The sequence below is a fragment of the Lytechinus variegatus genome, chromosome 4 (genome assembly GCF_018143015.1).
Source record: "Lytechinus variegatus isolate NC3 chromosome 4, Lvar_3.0, whole genome shotgun sequence".
NCBI lineage: Eukaryota > Metazoa > Echinodermata > Echinoidea > Temnopleuroida > Toxopneustidae > Lytechinus > Lytechinus variegatus.
The window spans coordinates 58,629,283-58,648,489 of record NC_054743.1 but is presented as its reverse complement, the minus strand read 5'-3'; the positions used below and the strand labels follow the sequence as shown (position 1 = coordinate 58,648,489).

Below are 19,207 nucleotides of genomic sequence, written 5' to 3'. Positions count from 1 at the left end.
AATTTGCCCAAATGTATTTCTCAAGTTATAATGCAGAAAAACAATATTGTAATAGGTAAGATAATATATTTCAAGAAATATTATGATTTGATTTAGTTCTATTCACAATTCTATTCAACGCGTATTCTTAATTTTCACAATTGTGTGAATATAATAATTTTAGATTTGATATCAGGCCTGAAATATCTAACTCCAGACGCCGAATGTACTTGAAATTTTTAGATTACTTTAACTGATTATCCAAAGAGGATTCCAAGCTCAGTCATCTTCATCTTTGCCATCATTATATTCTTTTTATCCTTTCTCCTCTTCGGATGATTGAGCTGGTGAGAGGACCTTCTGACATATCGCTCGGTAGGACTCGTTGCAGTCTGTATCTTTCCAGTCAGAATCGTCAGAGAGTTCGATAAAGAGACAGCGGGGGCCAGCGGTGTCTTCCTCTGGCCAACCTTCTCCCCAGCCTATCAGGAGAAAGAATGAATATTAATTATAGTTATAGGCTGGTAAATAATGTGCTTATTAAGACATACGCTGTACGAATAAGCGCTTACAGATTTATTATCACCCGGGTCATCGGATTTAATCAGTCATTCCCGCACACAACGTATGCACATCATCCACTCCCTGGGGAGTATTCGAACCAGTCGCCAAGGAGCTACAGTGACTTTCACTTCCCACCGGGTAGCCACCTGGGTGGGGAGTGGCAGAGTGTGGATTGACGCCTTGACAAAGGACGCTGGGCTGCAGTGGGATTCGAACACACGACCCTCTGATTACAAGGCGAGAGTCAGAACCACTTTACACCATGGCTATCCCAAATAGAAAATTGTGTCAGGACTTTATTTGGTGTGATTTGACAGGAACCTGAAACAAAATAAAATCAGGATAAATATGCCTATTCTTTTTTAAAACTCTTTATCTTTAGATTAACCTGTAACAAAATAAAATGAGAATGAATATTCTTTTGAAAACTCTTTATCTACAGGTTATTTCTTTCATTTCATTTCATTTATTGATTTCTTAACCACCGAGACGTCATGTACAATACACAGACGAACACATGAATACTGGAATTAAGCATCTTTTCACCACACACTTTTTTCATAACCCACCCGTCTTTTTTCTTCCTTTTCCCCTCATTTACCCTTTTGTTTTTTTAAATCACCTAAAAAAAATCATGGTTGCCCCGACCATGTAGTTAGACAATAGGGGGCGCACTCCAGCTTATGTTTCACAAAATAACCCACTTGAAATTTGATAGACAAAGACAAACTCAAGCGACAATTGCTCTCCTGTCTTAATATCTCCGATGGAATAGAGTTGGAGTTAAAATTGTAATGATATTTTTTTTTTCAGATTTCAGAATAATGTAAAGATAAGGTTTGTAGGGTTTATTAGCTTTGGAGGTTGGGTTTTATGTTTGGCTTAATGAGCAGATTTTCCACGCGAGCAATTGTCGCCGGAGGAAATGTCATGCCACCCCGTGAATACCCCGACTGATTTTCTTCGCGAACCGACGTGAAATTTCAAATTGCCTGTACGGCGAGTTCAAACTTACGCCAATAGCCCGACTGATCCCCGTCACGATCCCATGTGGATGCCGAATTTGTGCACGACCACAGGCCAGTGTCGTCTTCGATGCATCCCAACCACGTATCGACATCACCCTCGAAGCCAAAGGTTTCTTCGATGAATTTGACTTCGTCGTACGAATCGATGACGAGCATTGAGGAGGAGAGCTCGCAGCACGCTTGACTCGAGGCTGTCCAGATTGCTTTCGTCTCGATCAGTTTGTAGCATTTATTGATCTCGTCACTTTCTGTGATCCATCCCGTGGGGCAAGATGAAACTTGATCAAACAGAAAAAAAAACAACCACCAATACCACAACAACTTCAGTGTTTTAATCACATTAAAACGACTGTTGAAAAGTAATCATTTCATACAACTAATGTCTCCCTAGTATAGGGTCCTATATGGGTTCTACCACATTTGCCCCGCTCTCAAATCCACTCACTAATCGAATTACCAACTTCAACCCTGGGTACGCCCTATCCTAAACCAGTCCACAAACCTACCATAAAACCCTATTTCAACCCCAACCCTATATTTTATACGAATTTAATCCCGGAGCAATTATCGCCAGAGCAAATGTCGTGTCAACCCTTAAAGGTCAAGTCCACCTTAGAAAAATGTTGATTTGAATCAATAGAGAAAAATCAGACAAGCGCAATGCTGAAAATTTCATTAAAATCGGATGTAAAATACGAAAATTATGACATTTCAAAGTTTCACTTATTTTCAACAAAATAGTTATGTGAACGAGCAAGTTACATCAAAGTGAGAGAGTCGATGATGTTACTCACTCACTATTTCTTTTGTTTTTTATTGTTTGAATTATACAATATTTCAATTTTTACGAATTTGACGACGATTAGGACCTCCTTGTCTGAAGCACAAAATGTTAAAATAATGGAATTCCATGTGTTCAGTGATGAATGAAACTTCATTTCACATGACAATGACGAGAAAAAAAAAATTAATATTTCATATAATAAATTACAGAAGAAATAGTGAGTGAGTGATGTCATCAACTCTCTCATTAGGATGTAACTGGCTCGTTCATTTAACTATTTTGTTGAAAATAAGCGAAAATTTAAAATGCCATAAATTTCTTATTTTACATCCGATTTTTATGAAACTTTCAGTTTTATGCTTGTTAAATTTTCCTCTTTTTATTCAAATCAAGTTTTTGTTGGAGTGGACTTGTCCTTTAATGGAGCAAATGATAATGGAGGTGTACTGATCGAGAAAATAATACCCTCAAAGGAGAGTCATTGAATTGATCCTGATTTTGTTTAACATGACTTCATCATCATCATCATCATATTCATCACCATCATCATCATCACCACCACCACCACCATAGCTACCATCATCATCAGTATTCCTTCGGTAGATCTTGATCCAACTTGAACGTTTTACATAATGTAGTTGGGATATAGAGGTATGTATCATCGTTATTATGATTATGGTTAAACATGAAGGGGAAGTCACGAGTTCATAATTTTTACGTTGGTATATTTTTTTGGAAAAAAATGGAGACATAATGAAATTAGCTAAATATGGTCGTATGAATTAAGTATACGGATCTCAAGTTAGAGTAATTAGTATTTCGGATTAGTTATGGTGTCAGCCGGGGGGGGGGGGTCTCTCGACCAGCAATAACCGGGGATCCCTACTCAACATTGGTCTGTGTCTTACATGTCTTACCTGGATCCAGCGAACAACTCTCGGATTTCTGGGATGCAGTCGTGGTGATAACATGACTGGTAGAAGGAGGTAATGATGGAGGTGAAGACGTGTCCCGTGAGGTCACTGCTTCCGAGGTTGTAGTCTCTCCTGGGTCAGCTCCGTCAACGGACTTGGTTGTGGACGGGTCAGTGGCATCTTCCGTTGCAGCGGTTGTTGCAAGGTCCTCTTGAGTACTCGCAGAGGCACCAACTTCTCCTCGATAAACAGTGGCTTTTTCTGCAGTTGTGACCAGGCTCGCTTCGGATGCACCACTCCCTTCTACTATATCAATCGTCATTGTGAACTGACTTGAGGTTTCTTCCCGACCACGTGGGGTCAAAGTAGATAGGCCTACTTCCGGTGTGGTCGTCAGGTTGCTTACCTTTGTTATTGGTGTATACACTTCTGTGTAATGAAAATAATTAGTCACCATCTTTAATCGTTCATTGCATTCTTGGAAATAGTTAACGCCCCCCCCCCCTCCAGTCCAGTAGAATGGGTCCAGAATTTCAACGACAATAAAACAAGGAGAGATTGGTAACTTCTGGAGATGCGCTTGGTTTGTTTGAATAATACCCATAAGGTTAAGGGCTATTGCTTTATTGGCGTTTTTTTATAAATAGATTAGACACTGCTAATCATTCGATCGCTAATGCACCTGGAATTTAAGATTTTCATTAAAATAACGATTTATGCTCATGTTAAGAAAAAGGAAATGGAAAAGGCGATGTATTATTTTTCACCTGTTTTGAATATCATACCTTTGTCGCATCACATTCTGTCTTTCTAGGTATGAATGCGATTATTTGAATTTAAAATCTTGTTTGGAGTCTCAGACGAGATCTCTTGCAAATCCAGAAATTACTAAACGGTATGCTGCAAAGAATATAACATTGTCTAGCAACATCGTGTGACTAAAAATCTAAAAAAATTATAGCAAGATATAAACATTATATACGAAAACGCCTCTTTTAATGTTCATGTGATTTTGGACATGGCATATAGAATTGAAAATATGAGCCCAAGGTATAGATATCACTCACGTCAAATCTTTAATGAGGATTATGGACAGCCCATGACAATGACTTCCTATCTACTTTAGATCGTGAGCATATCACTGATCTAAAATAACTGAGAACTGGGACAGACGTTGGGGAAAAAGATAAAATGAAAGAAAGAGTGAAAGAGAGAGAAAAGTATTAGATCGAATAAGGTAATACCAAAGATGAGTTGCTTGCATTGAAACAAGTTCGTGTCGTTTTCGTATGGACGCAATTTTTATTTCTGAACACAATGGAAGGAAGATGGATTTTGATTACCAATTTCACACCGGTCCCCGGTCCAATCATTTTGACAGCGGCATGAAAAGCCTTCCAGCGTCTCCATGCAGTTTCCATGGAAACAAGGGTCTGACAGACAATCTGCGGGGGAATAAAGTCAGGGAGCGACAAAAGGCAGATGATATCATAAAAAAAAATATGCGCATCAATATATATAGTGTTGTAGTGGTTGAAAGGGCAATTTTAAGGAAATCTGTAAAGGGAATACATAACAATCGTTTGATTTCTGAACATTCACGAGATACGACATTTTGATTTGTAATTGAGACGTTAAAGGAAACAAAAAGTGAAAATTTTGCAGGAATATAATTTACGAACATATGTTTTATGGAAAACCTTTTTTTCAAAATGCATAACCGTAGGATAAAATTATTCACCTTTGTGTATGTTATGCATGTTTAGAATTATACTCGTGTTGTTCATGGTAATATCATGGTTAATGTATTAAGTGTGTTAATAAGTCTCTACATCTCGATAGCAGAACTTTCTTGTACGTTAGAGTTCTTTCCAAAACCATAATATGTACAGTATCACAAACCAGCTTGGCTATTATGTGTATTTATCTTCGTCACGGTAGCTAATACCTTGGTCACATTTGCTCTACGGCGGCCGTACGGCGAGTCGAAAACGGCCGTTTTAACGTTTTTGTACCAGCTACATATAGGTGGTTTGAATAAAAATGAATAAAACGACTGTTTTCGACTCGCCGTACGGCCGCCGTAGAGCATATATGACCAAGGTATAACTCATTCATCAATTATTGCTTTCATTTAATTTACCCCATTTAGTTTCCTTCATTCGATCATGTTTTTATTTAATCCTTCTAACTGTCATTCATTCATTCTTCCATGCAGTCCTTCATTCATTCAGTCATACTTCCATTCCTTCCTTCCTTTATTTCATTCTTCCATTCTTTCCTTCATTACTTGGTACCTTCCGTCTTTCCTTAATTCATCCATGCATTAAACAAAAAAAAAAACAAATAAAAACAGCATCATTGTTTTTCTTCACTTATTTCGGTAACTTTCGTTTCCACCCGCATAATATAGATGGCTTACCGGGAATTTGACAGACGACGACCGAGTGTCGAGTGCAGCCGATTTTTGCCGATGACAAAAATCGTTTCTTCGGGACCAGTCGTAAGACATCATCATCTATATTTTGAACAGCATTCCCACAATCCGGGGCCTCCCATAAATGGCTGGTTTGAACACAGCTACCTTGGCAACCTGTAAATCAATTGACCATGATTAAAATAAACATGGCAATGAGAACAATGGCGTACAGATGGGGGCGTGGGTTCTTGCTCCCCCCAAAAAAAAATCACGAAGAAGAAAAAAAAAATAGGAAAAGGAAAGAAGAAGGGTAAAGGTGAAATAAGAGATAATTTTTTTGAAAATTATGTCAAAATCTATCACAAACTTGGGTTTTGTATGAATAAAAATAACAAAATTTATGCTTTCTGCTTCACATGGAACGTTTTGAAAAATTTTACCCGATACGCCAGATCGAGCCCCCTCAAATCTTTCGACTCATTATGCCACTAATTGGAACCAACACAATCATATCTTAAAAGGGGACTGGAAATTAATGTGCATTGTCTCTCATTGACTCTGTGTTATAAATAGTTAGTCTTGAAATATACCTTTTGAAATAGCTATTATAAATCCAGAGAGTAAATTAGCATTAAATTTGGTGAGGAACCTAATTCGTTTTGAAAGTCAATATGCTTTGCTACTTGGTAACACAATCATTGCGGTATGAATGTACAGAGTAGTGAGTTAAAATGTTATTTTTCAAGTGAGTCTATATTCCAAGACTACAATAACCAGAATGTTGAATTATGGGTTAAGAATCTGGCCAGATTTAAGGCTACTGGTTCGCATTTGCTCATAATTCATATACTGTTTTTTCGGAAAAACGGTGCATGATATAATTACTTGACAATGCTATATTTCTTCTATATGAATGATTACATTTTATTTGTGTGTTATTGTGAAGATCTGTAAAATGATAATTAAAAAGTATGGTCAATGGGCCTGACTGATGTTTACTCTAGGAAATTTGCATACAGATATTTAGGCCATATTATAATAAAGTTGATGGGTGTTTTTACTGTTTCATAAAGCTGTTCGTAAGTTAAGAGCGTATTTAAGAGCGACTGGTGAAACTTTCTTAGGCGCAAAATAATCGCCAATTAACATTAGTGGGGAATATCATTTACCACAAGAAAGGATCACCAGTCGTAGTTAAAGTCGTTGTTAACTTATGAACAGCTTTATGAAACGGCCCCAGTTCTGCTTTAATTATTTTGATGTACACGCGCATACAGTGATAAAGGATAAACAAACTTGCCAAATGCAGGTGGAAAGGTGTAGGCCTATACTTTTCTATCAATCGTAAAAAATTGATTATTTCATGCATTATTTAGGGGTATAAGGGAAATCAGGACACAATATTTAGGGTACTGTAAGACAGGGTCCTAGGGTTTACAGGGGGTGCTAGTGTAAATTTGAGAAGCGAAGAATAAAAAGGTTTCACTCCAAAATGAAGCTCATTTTAGTTCCCCTGTACCCCCGCTTCCCATGGTCATGCCCTGAGATCGAATTATGATTGGGGGCGCACCATTAGATACCCGGGGGGGGGCTCTAAAATCCCCTCCCCCCAAAAAAAATACTTGCTATATGAGCAAAAAAATGACTCATCTTCAGAGTAAAAAAAATGGTCCACTGACAAATCATCTCAACGGGGCAAAAAAATGTCTAAATGGAATAAGGAAAAAAAAATTTACTCAAAGAAGAAAGGAAAAAGAAAAATTCCATCAGCCCAAACTTCCAGCCCCCCCCCCCCCCCCCCGGGTATCTATCTGATGGTGCGTCGCTTAGAGGGACCTGCAATAATACTCACATATAACTGCACATCCAACGAATATAAACCCGGAAATCAGACGATGTCTCACATTGTCGATAAAATTCTCCATAAATGAAAAAGAGGGTGTAAAAAAAGGGAAAAATAAAATATACACATAAACAAACGCTCATCATAAATGATTGAAAATTCGAGCGCCGAGCGCATATTACCCTTAGTAACTCCAGCATTACAAACGAGAATAAACAGCGGGAAAGAAAAAAAGGCGATCAATATAACATGTACAATTATATCGTCTTTTAAATAGTTGACAGTTTTTTCTCTAAATATATAAATGATCTTTATTCGATAATCTTCTTTTTAAATACAAACACCTTGTTATTCATACAACTTTTTTCGCAAAAATGACATAGGCCTATTGAAATTGCAATATAGTTAATTGATTGATAAATAAACGAAGATATTTAAAAATCATACCATTTTCTACGAAATCTTCTCGTCTCTCTCTCTTTCTTTCGCTGTGGAAATCTCCCAATAAACAGTGATATATATCTTTTTCACTCCTGGTGTCCAAGTGCGCCCGATTTCGTGAGCATACTGACAGCCAATCAAGTGAGGTTTGCCAATCTAATGGAGCAAGGAGCTTGTATCATCACCAAAGTATAGATTTATCAAACCATTTATTTGTCACCCCGGCACAAGGATGTCAATCCAGAGGTAGTCGGTGATCTTGTTTTGACGAATAGGAATATGTTGATACACTCAAAAATTAAAAGATTTACACAATATCAGATAAAATGGGAATATGCATGTTGGTTGGGTAACTGAGAGATACAATTTTTTTGGTAGAGTTTACGGAATGTTGTGCTGAAATTTACCCTTTAAACATGATTTTGCCCAATATGGAGTAAAAAAAAATTACCCAGCAAAAATGCATGTTGCCTTTCTACCCAATATTGGATAAAATTTTACTCCGTATTTTTAGAGTGTCTAGTGCTTGCGAAATTAGTGATCACCCTTTTCTGGTGGTTCAACCATTTGCAATTGGAAGACATAAAGATGTAGGGTTGTTTGTGGAGTGCGAAATCTTTATAATAAACAAAGTTATACACATAAGGAAAAACACTGCACTGTACACACTTAAGTGTTAAAAGTTACACCAGTTGGCGTCCTTAGAGGACCACACCCTGAGGTGTTAAACATTAGACCCTATAGAGATTGAACATAACACCAAAGAGTGTAGAAGTACCAACCTGGTGTTGCGATAACACTCATAGATGTTGAACCGACATCAAAAATTAGCACTGGAGTAGAATAACTGATGCGGTCCTCTATGTTCACTAGTTTAACACAAACTTTTTTTGCAGTGTGGCGGCAGTGTTTGCTGTGCAATCCATTTTTTTCCTGTTTGCTCTCGAAAATACCCATTCGAACCCATTAATGTACAACTTGAAACATTTGTCAATGGACCAACCAATCAACCAACCAACCAATCAATCTAGCAATCAATCAATCAATCAATCTATCAACCAATCAATCAATCGTGTATTTAGTCTGTTCTTGCTTCACAGTTTGCAAAATGATGAGTTGAAGAAAAAAAAAATTGCGCCCCCGTGTAAGTTTGAATGACGTATATAGGGCCTACTTCTGGGGACATTTTTCTACATTTTACCCATCAACCGAGGACGTCATACAACTAGGGATGTCTTGATCCAGATAATCATGATAATCAATTCCTCATTTCATTTCTGTTTCATACAGTAAGAGGTTCCTGGTGGGCCAATTAAACTCATGTTGTGTGTGTGTGGAGCATATAGGAACCGTCCCCGGTTAGCGAATATGCGCGTGTATGTCCGAAATTAGCCAAGCTTGATAAGTCGATTAAAATCAATTTAAACACACGTCCTCGCTTAGGCGATTAACTGTGAGTCACCAATTGTCAGATTACAATAGGGTGTCTGCGCGTGTGTGAGGGTGCGTTAGGGTGTGTGTGGGTGTGTTAGAGAGGGTGTATGGGAGGTGTGTGTGTGTGTGGATGTGGGTGAGTGTGGGGTGTACAGTGATTCACTACCACCCCCTCCTCCCGAGACATTTAAAAAAATTATATTGACATAACAATATTTAACAATCAACTGAACTGGATTAGAGCACAATGACAATGTAAACACAACCTTAAAATTGGCATACTTGGTATATTTCATCTATGTAACCCTAGAGACAACGCCTGCGATTCGGCTTGGACATACATCGGACTTGGTAAAATTACAATTGTATTTGACATAAAAATCACAATCCCTCGTACATCTAATGGATTGGAGACGGGTTACTGGAAAATAATTAATGGTCGAACTGTCTCGTGAATTGGATTTCATCCATCAAAACTCACATCAGGTATGTAACTTGAAATTAATTTAGCTGTCAACATTTAGATCAATTCCTTTTCAGACTGACTCAAAAATTTTTAAATTCTATCCCGTGGATTTGGAGAAGGTTATATGTATAGAATTATCAAATCCTAGACGCAGAAGTAGTATAGTTCATAAAACTTTATTGATTTTCTTCATAAAAATGTAAAAATAATAGAATTCTTAGGTCTTGGTAGCGAATATAATTAGTGTCAGGTTTTTTCAGACATAAATTGTCAATATTTTGATCATTTTTGCAAACTAACTCGACAAAGTGTTCACACTATTGCTGATTGAGAAATGTTACAAAAATGCAATCTAAGCGTAGAGAACGCTTAGATCAAAAGACTGTATAGTTGACGACATGTAACATTTTTCTATAAGATTGAAAAACTGTTATGAAAAGTCTAAATAACGAATAGAAATACTACTATCGAAAAAACACGTTTGGGGCACTTAGGCCTAGTAAAAATAAAGTTCTATCAATTAATGGTCATATCCATACTAAAATGAACATAACTCGAAGTGATTTGGAAAATATGAAGTAACCATTGAATATCTTTTTTTAAGAGTACATTTATTCTAAATTAGGCATTCTTAATTACGTTTTTCTTTCTCATACCATAAAGCAAGTATAAAATGTATAGGCCTATAAATTGATTATGGAACTTACTTTTTTATATATATAAAATTCAATGTACAGGCTGATAGATTACCAAAATTAACTCGCAAAGTTGGTCAAACTTTTTTTCCTTGAATATCTTTTTTTAAGAGTACATTTATTCTAAATTAGGCATTCTTAATTACGTTTTTCTTTCTCATACCATAAAGCAAGTATAAAATGTATAGGCCTATAAATTGATTATGGAACTTACTTTTTTATATATATAAAATTCAATGTACAGGCTGATAGATTACCAAAATTAACTCGCAGAGTTGGTCAAACTTTTTTTCCTTGAATATGTGTTTGATGTCTGAATTAATTTGGAAATTAAGTCAATATATATCTATAAATATTAAATAGTTGTAAATTTCATGGAATGTTCTATTTTATTTTGACCGATCCAGCTGGCCACAAGCGACACTCGTGTCGGTGATGCAGCAATATTTGTGATCATGGGAAATGAAAACATATCTGAGGGAAAAGGTAAATAGGAATCACCGAACGGTTACATAGTAAGCAAGACTTTGTGTTGGTTCAGGAATAACAATCCAACAAAAAGCGGTTGCCTTGGTAACATCATGGCTGCTCGCCTGCGAAAGTCAACCGAAGCCGAGAAATTTCGCTTCTTGAACATCGCCCTGGAGAAGAAATACACTTCCAAGATTGACATTCTCACTCGGCAGCAGAACGTTGCCATGAGTCAGATCTTCCGCGAGAGAAGGAAGATCGAAGTTGAACTGGAGCACCAGCGAAACGCGAGATTAACAGACCCAATCCCATTTCACCTGCGCGGAGGAGGAAACAGAATTGGCGCTCCGATTTCGTCAACCATTAGGAGGAACTTGGCATCGCCGGAAAGTCAACCGGGCATGCGCAGAAGCGTAAGTGAAGGTGACTTGTTGGGGTTGCCGTCCGGGATTTCGCGCGCGCAGACTCTGATTCCGCCAGTCGGAAACACTTCGAGTCGGTCGCTCGGGGTGTCTTCTAAAAGAAGGGTGCGTTTCGAAGATGACCCCGTGGTGAAAGAGAAAGAAGAAACCACACAACAGCGACCAAACCCGTTGGATTCATCGGGACATCGGACGGCAGACGTCATCCTTTCCCCCGAGCGGCTTTTCGACTCCACAAGGGCGTTGGCGGTCTACAGGCGACTTCAGAGGAAGGTCCAAGACTCCCTTGAGCACGGAAACAATTCGAGGAACCCCGAAGCTGCAGTCGAATCCACGATGAACCTCATGAAGAGGAGACAGCAGCGAAAAATGCGAGAGGAGCAAGCCGAGGCAGCAAAGAATGGCGAGAAACGACCAAATTCTCGACACGAGCAAAACGCAGCTGGCCCTGATCGCAAGGTCAACGAGTCATCAACGAAAAAACGATCGCGAGGATGGAGAACGCCTGATCGAAGAGAGCATGGCGGTGGTCGTTCTACGAACAGAGAGGCATACCGTTTACCATCTTTTACAATGGACGACGGATCCCTTCATTTACATACCAGGACTGATGATGGTTTCGAGAAGCTGGAAGGACGGACGATGATGGAAAGAGAAACTGATAAGGTATATTTTGGTAAGATCAAACAGGCAGAGGAGAATAAACGGGTGACGAAAAGGATTGATGACTACCTCGCCAAATACTGACTCGGTGGTCTTTCTTTTAACAAGAGACTATTGCTCTATAGGATCGAGTGATATATTATTTCTCTTAATCAGAATTGGGCCTAGCGGGTAAATACTAGAATGAGGGTAACTCAACAGGTTAACAGCATTGTTATATTCAAGAACTAAATTATATTTTCATGTCACACTGTTATTTCCAAAATTGGCTACATCACAATTTTATATTGATATTCAAAATAATGGACAAAACTTGTGTGTGTGTGTTTCTGTGTGTATAAACAATAGATAATAAACAAGTAGCTAATTTGAATAAATCTCTAATAAAATCGGCAAACGAGAAAGGAGGTAAACTGTTTCAAATTAATCACAAACACGTCAAATTCATGTTTTCCGCAAAAGAGAAGGAAGAAAAATTTACGACTGAGATTAACTTTGGTTACCATAACTTATTCCCGATATCTTCAATATTTGAAAGAAGAAATAAAGTTATTTGATGATGCACAATGATGAGTTAACATTGTTTCCAGTAAATTTGAACACCAATAAAAACACAAACCCATCCAGCTTCCTACCCCCCCCCCCCCCCATTCACTAAGGATCACATTTCACAGACCAATATTTCACAAATCATTTCATTTTTCATTAGGGGGGCTAGGGGTTTGCAGGGGGCATTGAAAAAAAAGTACAGAAAAAAGTATTTAAAAAAAAGGCCTGGGTTGTGTAACTCTACTACCCTTATTACCCCCCCCCACCCCACCCCCAAGGAGGTGGAACGTCAGGCTCATTAGTGTTTGTTCTGTAAAATTGAAAATGATCAAATGTGTGTGGACTTTGATCAATAAATTTTGAAACTACAATGAAATTGGAGGGGCACCTATTGTCTGGCAGACAAAAGGTGCCTCTCCACTTTCTTTGTCTGATGTTCCGCCGCCTCTGCCCCCACCTCAAATACTCTGTCAACACCCTTGTTCATTGCAACAAACATTTCTAAGTACTCTGTAAATGGAATTTCTATTAAAAATCATAACAAATGCACCATGTTAACTCTCCTTTGTTTATACTTCTATACTTTATTATGACAATTTATGTATGTCTTGCTATACAAAGAACTATTTACACATGTAAGTTTTCCATACAGTGCGCATGATTTAGAATATTTACTTTACAGACATTGAAATCAACAATTCCATATTCAAAATCCCACAAGTCAGCTGTATGCGCCTTATTGAAATTTAAATTTAAATTTAATTTAAATTTAATTTAAAATTTAATTTATCTCCATAAGGTTCAGTCCAGAGGACTGTTTCATAAAAGACTATGGTAACTGCCAGTATGGGACTACCATGGTAACAGGGTTCAGAAGCCAATCAGAATCAAGATTTCCATGGCATAAAGTTAGTATAATTCTTAGTCTTCGTGAAACAGGGCCCATGTTTACAATATGCAATTGCAGATTCATGTTTTAATGTCTCTCATACATTTAACCCCCCTCTAAGACATAAAAGATCAAGGTTGATTGTGTGTATCTTCTGTGACACAGTGTGGCTCCATGGGCACCAGCGCAGAGGACTATCTTTTGTTTTTAATGGGGACGCAACAATAGATGTCCCCAGAAAATTAGGACTATCTTTTGTTTTTAATGGGGACGCAACAACAGATGTCCCCAGAAAACTAGAGGACTATCTTTTGTTTTTAATGGGGACGCGACAATAGATGTCCCCAGAAAACTAGAGGACTATCTTTTGTTTTTAATGGGGACGCAACAATAGATGTCCCCAGAAAACTAGAGGACTATTTTTTTTAATGGGGACGCAACAATAGATGTCCCCAGAAAACTAGAGGACTATCTTTTGTTTTTAATTGGATGCAACAATAGATGTCCCCGCCCCAAAAATAAAAATAAGATATATATATATATATATATATATATATATATACACATAATCCTCTCCACTATGCCTATGTCTGGATCTATTACACAAAACTTCACCTTTATTCTGATTGGCTGCTGACCAAGATTACTATGGTAACAACAATTGATACATAAGTTGCAATCGATGTTATTTTTCATGCAATTTGCCCTTGTTTTGAATCCTTAGAAAATGAATTTAATCCAATTTGAAACAGTTTGATTTTTAGTTACAAAGACCATACCATTAATAGAAGAGTGAGTATTCATGTCCTACATCCGACCAAACATATTTCTATTCAGATAAGAATATTCGCTTGAAAACCAGTAAGGCACTTTTAATAGCGACAAGTTTGTCTTGGATATATAACCAAGCTTAATTGCCATTTGTACGAGTTGTATACTATTTTCATATGCATGCTAATGAAAATTGATTCAAAATTGGAACATTTTGATTTCGAAACTTTTTGCAGAAAACATTTCAAGAAAATGTAAGATTCTATTACTGTACTTCATTTCCAACATGCAATTGCTTGGCAGCCAATCATAAAATGCAAAAGATCACAAACAAATATAAAGAGAAAACTAGATCGAAACAATAAAAATATGTTTCAAATGCAATAGTACAGGATTGAAGGCTGCTTAGCAGATAAACATCCTATTAAAATCAAACGGAACAAAACTTGAGGTTTTTTGGTAACTAGAAAACTAGATCGAAACAATAAAAATATGTTTCAAATGCAATAGTACAGGATTGAAGGCTGCTTAGCAGATAAACATCCTATTAAAATCAAACGGAAAAGAACTTGAGGTTTTTTGGTAACTAGAAAACTAGATCGAAACAATAAAAATATGTTTCAAATGCAATAGTACAGGATTGAAGGCTGCTTAGCAGATAAACATCCTATTAAAATCAAACGGAACAAAACTTGAGGTTTTTTGGTATCATTCTACACTACCATGTCTATTGGACCCGCTTCTTACAAAATCAGGTGGTATTTCACAAAGATTTAAAGGTAAATGCTAGTTTTGGTAACGATATCAAAATGAGTTCGTACAAAATCCAATTAAATGACCACCAAAGTGTCTGTTTGTATAAATAAAACGCATGTGCCAAAGGATTCTGGAAGAAATGGTGTAATTGCTGAGAAATCAGCAAATAAGCACAGGATTCGGGTAGAGCGTCGGGCCCGACGCTCTAAGAAATAATTATTCATTGTCCCACGTGCGCTTAACTGTGTTGGAGATCTTCAGTGTGAACATTTTTCAGCGTAGATTTCAAGATTTCACAAAAGTTCAGTTAATGTAATTGTACCAGATCTAGATCCTCGATGATAAACTGACAATTAAGCCTTGTTTTACAGACTTTCCATGAAATCAGTGTTTACTGCAACTACTGGAATTTCTTTTAGTATAACTCAGAGTCACAATTAAATGCAGACGAGTAGATGATACGCAACACGCAATCTTATTAATCAATTTGCAGTAGTGCTTGTCCTCATAGCATGATCTGTCCAAAGCGGTCATGCCTTTAATACTGCACGCAACAAGACATATATGTGCGACTCTAAGTCATACTTAAATCTTTGTGAAACACCCCCCAGGTCAACTTATTTCTTCTTTGACCAAGTGCTTGGGTAATGTACCCAAAATATAAGTGTAAACTTAAACAATGCCATGCATTCGAAAAAATACAAATTACTGCAGTCAAATGGTTTGCAAAAATAACAATTAAAATTTAAACTTTCAATATATACATATTATAATACAAACAAAACGGGGTCACATTCAACCATCCTATTTCTTGAAAGTGAATTATTAAAATGAAGTTTGAAAAAATGATCAAACTTCTTTTCATGACATGATCTTTGAAAGAAAGCTTAATTCACAGTAAACAGATAAATACATGACTGTATAAAGTATACAATCTGTCTGCAGTTCTTTAAAGGAGAATGAAACCATTGAAACAAGATAGCTTGTGTGAAACAGAAAAATCAAAGAAACAGATCGACGAAAGTTTGAGAAAAATCGGACAAATAATGAGAAAGTTATGAGCATTTGAATATTGCGATCACTAATGCTAAGGAGATAGCAAATTGGCAATGTGACAAAGATGTGTGATGTCACTTGTGAACAACTCTCCCCATTACTTTAGTATATATTTCACTTGAATTGCCTCTTTTATCACATCGATCCATAAATCATACTGTTCTTTCTACATGAGGGCATGTAATATATATTTTTTAAGAATACGTCATGGATAAAGAGTTTGCATCACCATAAGAAAAAGCAAAAAGAGACATTTTGAGGGTATTTTATAGTCCATCAAAGGGAAAGTTGTTCATCAGTGACATCACACATCCTTGTTGCATTGCCAATGTGAGGATCTCCATAGCATTAGTGATTGCAATATTCAAATGCTCATAACTTTCTCACTATTTGACCGATTTTTCTCAAACTTTCTTATTCTTTGATTTTTCTGTTTCTACACAAGCCTAGTTGTTCCAAAGGTTTCATTCTCCTTTAATGAAAGTGGCCCGAAATCTAAAGTCCAGTTTAAATCAAACCACACATGGTCTAAATCTATGCTAAAGTTAAGGGAAGCTGAATATATCTTAATTTGATTACATTGTATTTTTTTATGTATACTGTGCTCATTTCTCCTGCTTTAACCCTATCTAGGCCAGGGTATTTTGGGAGTTCATTTGGCCGGGGGGGGGGGTCTCCCAGGCCCCCCCCCCCTTGAGATCTCTGCCGTCGACCACGCGATCGCGCCGAAAATTGGCATGCAGGTTGTCTGGGATATAATCTATAAAATTGTAGAGTAATCTATTTCATGCGAATCGTTATTACATAATTATGCGTAATTAGTATGTGAAATCATACTTTTTCCTCTACCTCCATAAATAAAGCTCCAAATGTTCTAATTTTTGAAAAAGAAACTCTTTGTGATGTTCTTAGCAAGCGTACATGAAAAAATTGTGATATCAGATCAATTTCTTATGTATTATATTGTTTTTTTGCAATTATGTATTTCTGTGTTTTTTGGACCTTTTGTTTTTCATTGTTTTTTCAATGAAATTCATTGGGGACTCTTCTAAGATCATAAACAGCATAAAATACATATATTTAGGCCAGCAAAACTAAAAATAATCATACATTTATGATTTTTGGTTGAAAACACAATTTACGTTGACTTTGTACATGAAATATCACGTTTTTGAGCAATTTTTTAGCCTGACATGCACTTACATAACGTTGCACAACTTCCGAACCGCGTACCCGGGTGACGCAAAATTGGTTTCAAAAGTTGCTGAAAGACTTGAATGTAAAAAGTCAGCGAGCAGCGCAGTCAACAAATTTTGTGCGGCGAAAATTTCGCGCAACTCGTTGAGGGGGGCCTCCGAGGCCCCCCCCCCTCCCCCCTGGCCTAGATAGGGTTAATGATGAAGAAAACTATTGACTTGAGTGTCGAATGAGTATCATCGTTTGAAACTGTACTATTACAATTTTATGTCATAACTGGCATTCCACTAGTGAAACCACAACTTTAGACCAGAGTCTGGATTAAACTTGAATTTAGAAGACGGATCAATGAGTTTAGAGCATAGGCCTATATTAATTCTATATATTTTATCAAGAATTGATAATCATGTCCTCTTCATATCATGAAAACATGTAAAGCATATTACTCTTCCAACATGGTTAAAGCCTGTGTATAGCTTTGGTAAAGGGTCAATAATGTGATTGATAATCGAATATCATCTAATATGACAGTCTTACTGAAGCGTAGAGACCGTTAGATATTTTTCCAACTGCACTTCTCTGAGAAAATTTCAATTATTCAAATCTTGGATATATAGCGCCCTCTCTCGGCGATCTTGTTTTAAATTTTAAAAATGGGCATTCAAGCACTTATCTTATAAATTTAGTGAGTAGATATCCAAAAGTTACAGACAAAGAACATATCTTGAAAGTTTCAGCCCATTCCATGATTTGGAATAGGATTTAATTGAAAGACAAAAACACACAGATATTTTAATTTGATCGGGTGACCCGATCAAGTTAAATTTCCATGTAAAATCGCAAAATTCATTCTGTAAAACACATTTTCATTTCATATCCTCCACATCATAACTGTTATAGGGCATATCCATTCATATTAGCTAGCAATGAATTGGAATAGTGATAGGTGCATTTTGGTGGATTTACCAAAACTATACACAAGCTTTAAGTGTAGACGTGCCCATTCACCTCAAATCCTTCAACAAATATGGTGCTCTGAAATGAAATAAGAGCCCATACAATTAGCTTATATAAATTGTTTGTGCTTCAAAGAATATATATAATCATGTATACATGTATATGATTAGTCAATATGGAGTATATATCTTACCAATTAGAGTTATACATTATGTCAAGGTTTAGGTTCTGCTTTCCTATGTTATGTCAAATATTTCAACATTCATTTTTACTCTATCTTTATTAGGTTTTCAGGTGAATGGTCACATATATTCTACAGAACAATTATATGTATTAAAAATAAAAATTGGCAAGGTTTAAAGCCACGATAGACCTAATGAATGGTCTACATATATATCTTATCATACTAATCATAAATAGTGTAAATTGTAACCAAACATATGGACTTGAGGGGGTGGGGGTGCAAGATCGACCATCTCTAATGGGCAACTGTACAAAATGTAACTTCTTTCGAGGAAATTTATATATATATATATATATATATATATATATATATAGATACAATATCATTATTTATATATTTGAGTTGCATCAATGCTGCATTATCTTCAATCCTTCTTTTGATTTTTCATATAGTCAATGGATCTTCCCCCAGTTACAATAGGTCTTTGATGCATAATTACCAACCCTCAAGAAATTTACGATCCTCATCATCTAATCTCTTACAATTTCCAGTTGCCAAGAAATCATGCGGGGAGCGGACCTTTGCTCATGCAGGGCCTAGCCTGTGGAATTCTCTCCCTCACAGTTTGAAAACCCAGACTTCAGTGACTACCTTCGAAGGGCAACCTGAAAACATACCTGTATAAGAGTGTGTTTTAATAGACATTGACTTATTGTTCAGACATG

At 36.8% G+C, this 19,207-nt stretch overlaps 2 protein-coding genes across 2 annotated transcripts; one reads left to right on the top strand and one right to left on the bottom strand.

Annotated features, from left to right (window-relative positions):
* Positions 1–155: 155 nt before the first annotated feature.
* LOC121412766 lies at positions 156–3,818 on the bottom strand. The gene is made up of 3 exons (XM_041605528.1): positions 3,273–3,818; positions 1,559–1,849; positions 156–461 (listed from the first exon to the last, which is right to left on the bottom strand). The coding sequence occupies exons 1-3, from the start codon at positions 3,724–3,726 to the stop codon at positions 295–297; spliced, it is 912 nt and encodes a 303-aa protein (XP_041461462.1). The 5' UTR covers positions 3,727–3,818; the 3' UTR covers positions 156–294.
* Positions 3,819–10,980: 7,162 nt separating this feature from the next.
* Positions 10,981–12,208, top strand: LOC121412765. Its single transcript, XM_041605527.1, has one exon. The coding sequence runs from the start codon at positions 11,149–11,151 to the stop codon at positions 12,205–12,207; it is 1,059 nt and encodes a 352-aa protein (XP_041461461.1). The 5' UTR covers positions 10,981–11,148; the 3' UTR covers position 12,208.
* Positions 12,209–19,207: the final 6,999 nt, after the last annotated feature.

Bases quoted from the DNA above. Each gene is read 5' to 3' on its own strand.
- LOC121412765 (XM_041605527.1), top strand. From the start codon at position 11,149: ATGGCTGCTCGCCTGCGAAAGTCAACCGAAGCCGAGAAATTTCGCTTC.
- LOC121412766 (XM_041605528.1), bottom strand. From the start codon at position 3,726: ATGGTGACTAATTATTTTCATTACACAGAAGTGTATACACCAATAACA. The intron at 1,850-3,272 runs GTAAGACATGTA...TGTTTGATCAAG, and splicing joins GAGTTGTTCGCTGGATCCAG to TTTCATCTTGCCCCACGGGA. The intron at 462-1,558 runs GTAAGTTTGAAC...TTCTCCTGATAG, and splicing joins GGATCAGTCGGGCTATTGGC to GCTGGGGAGAAGGTTGGCCA.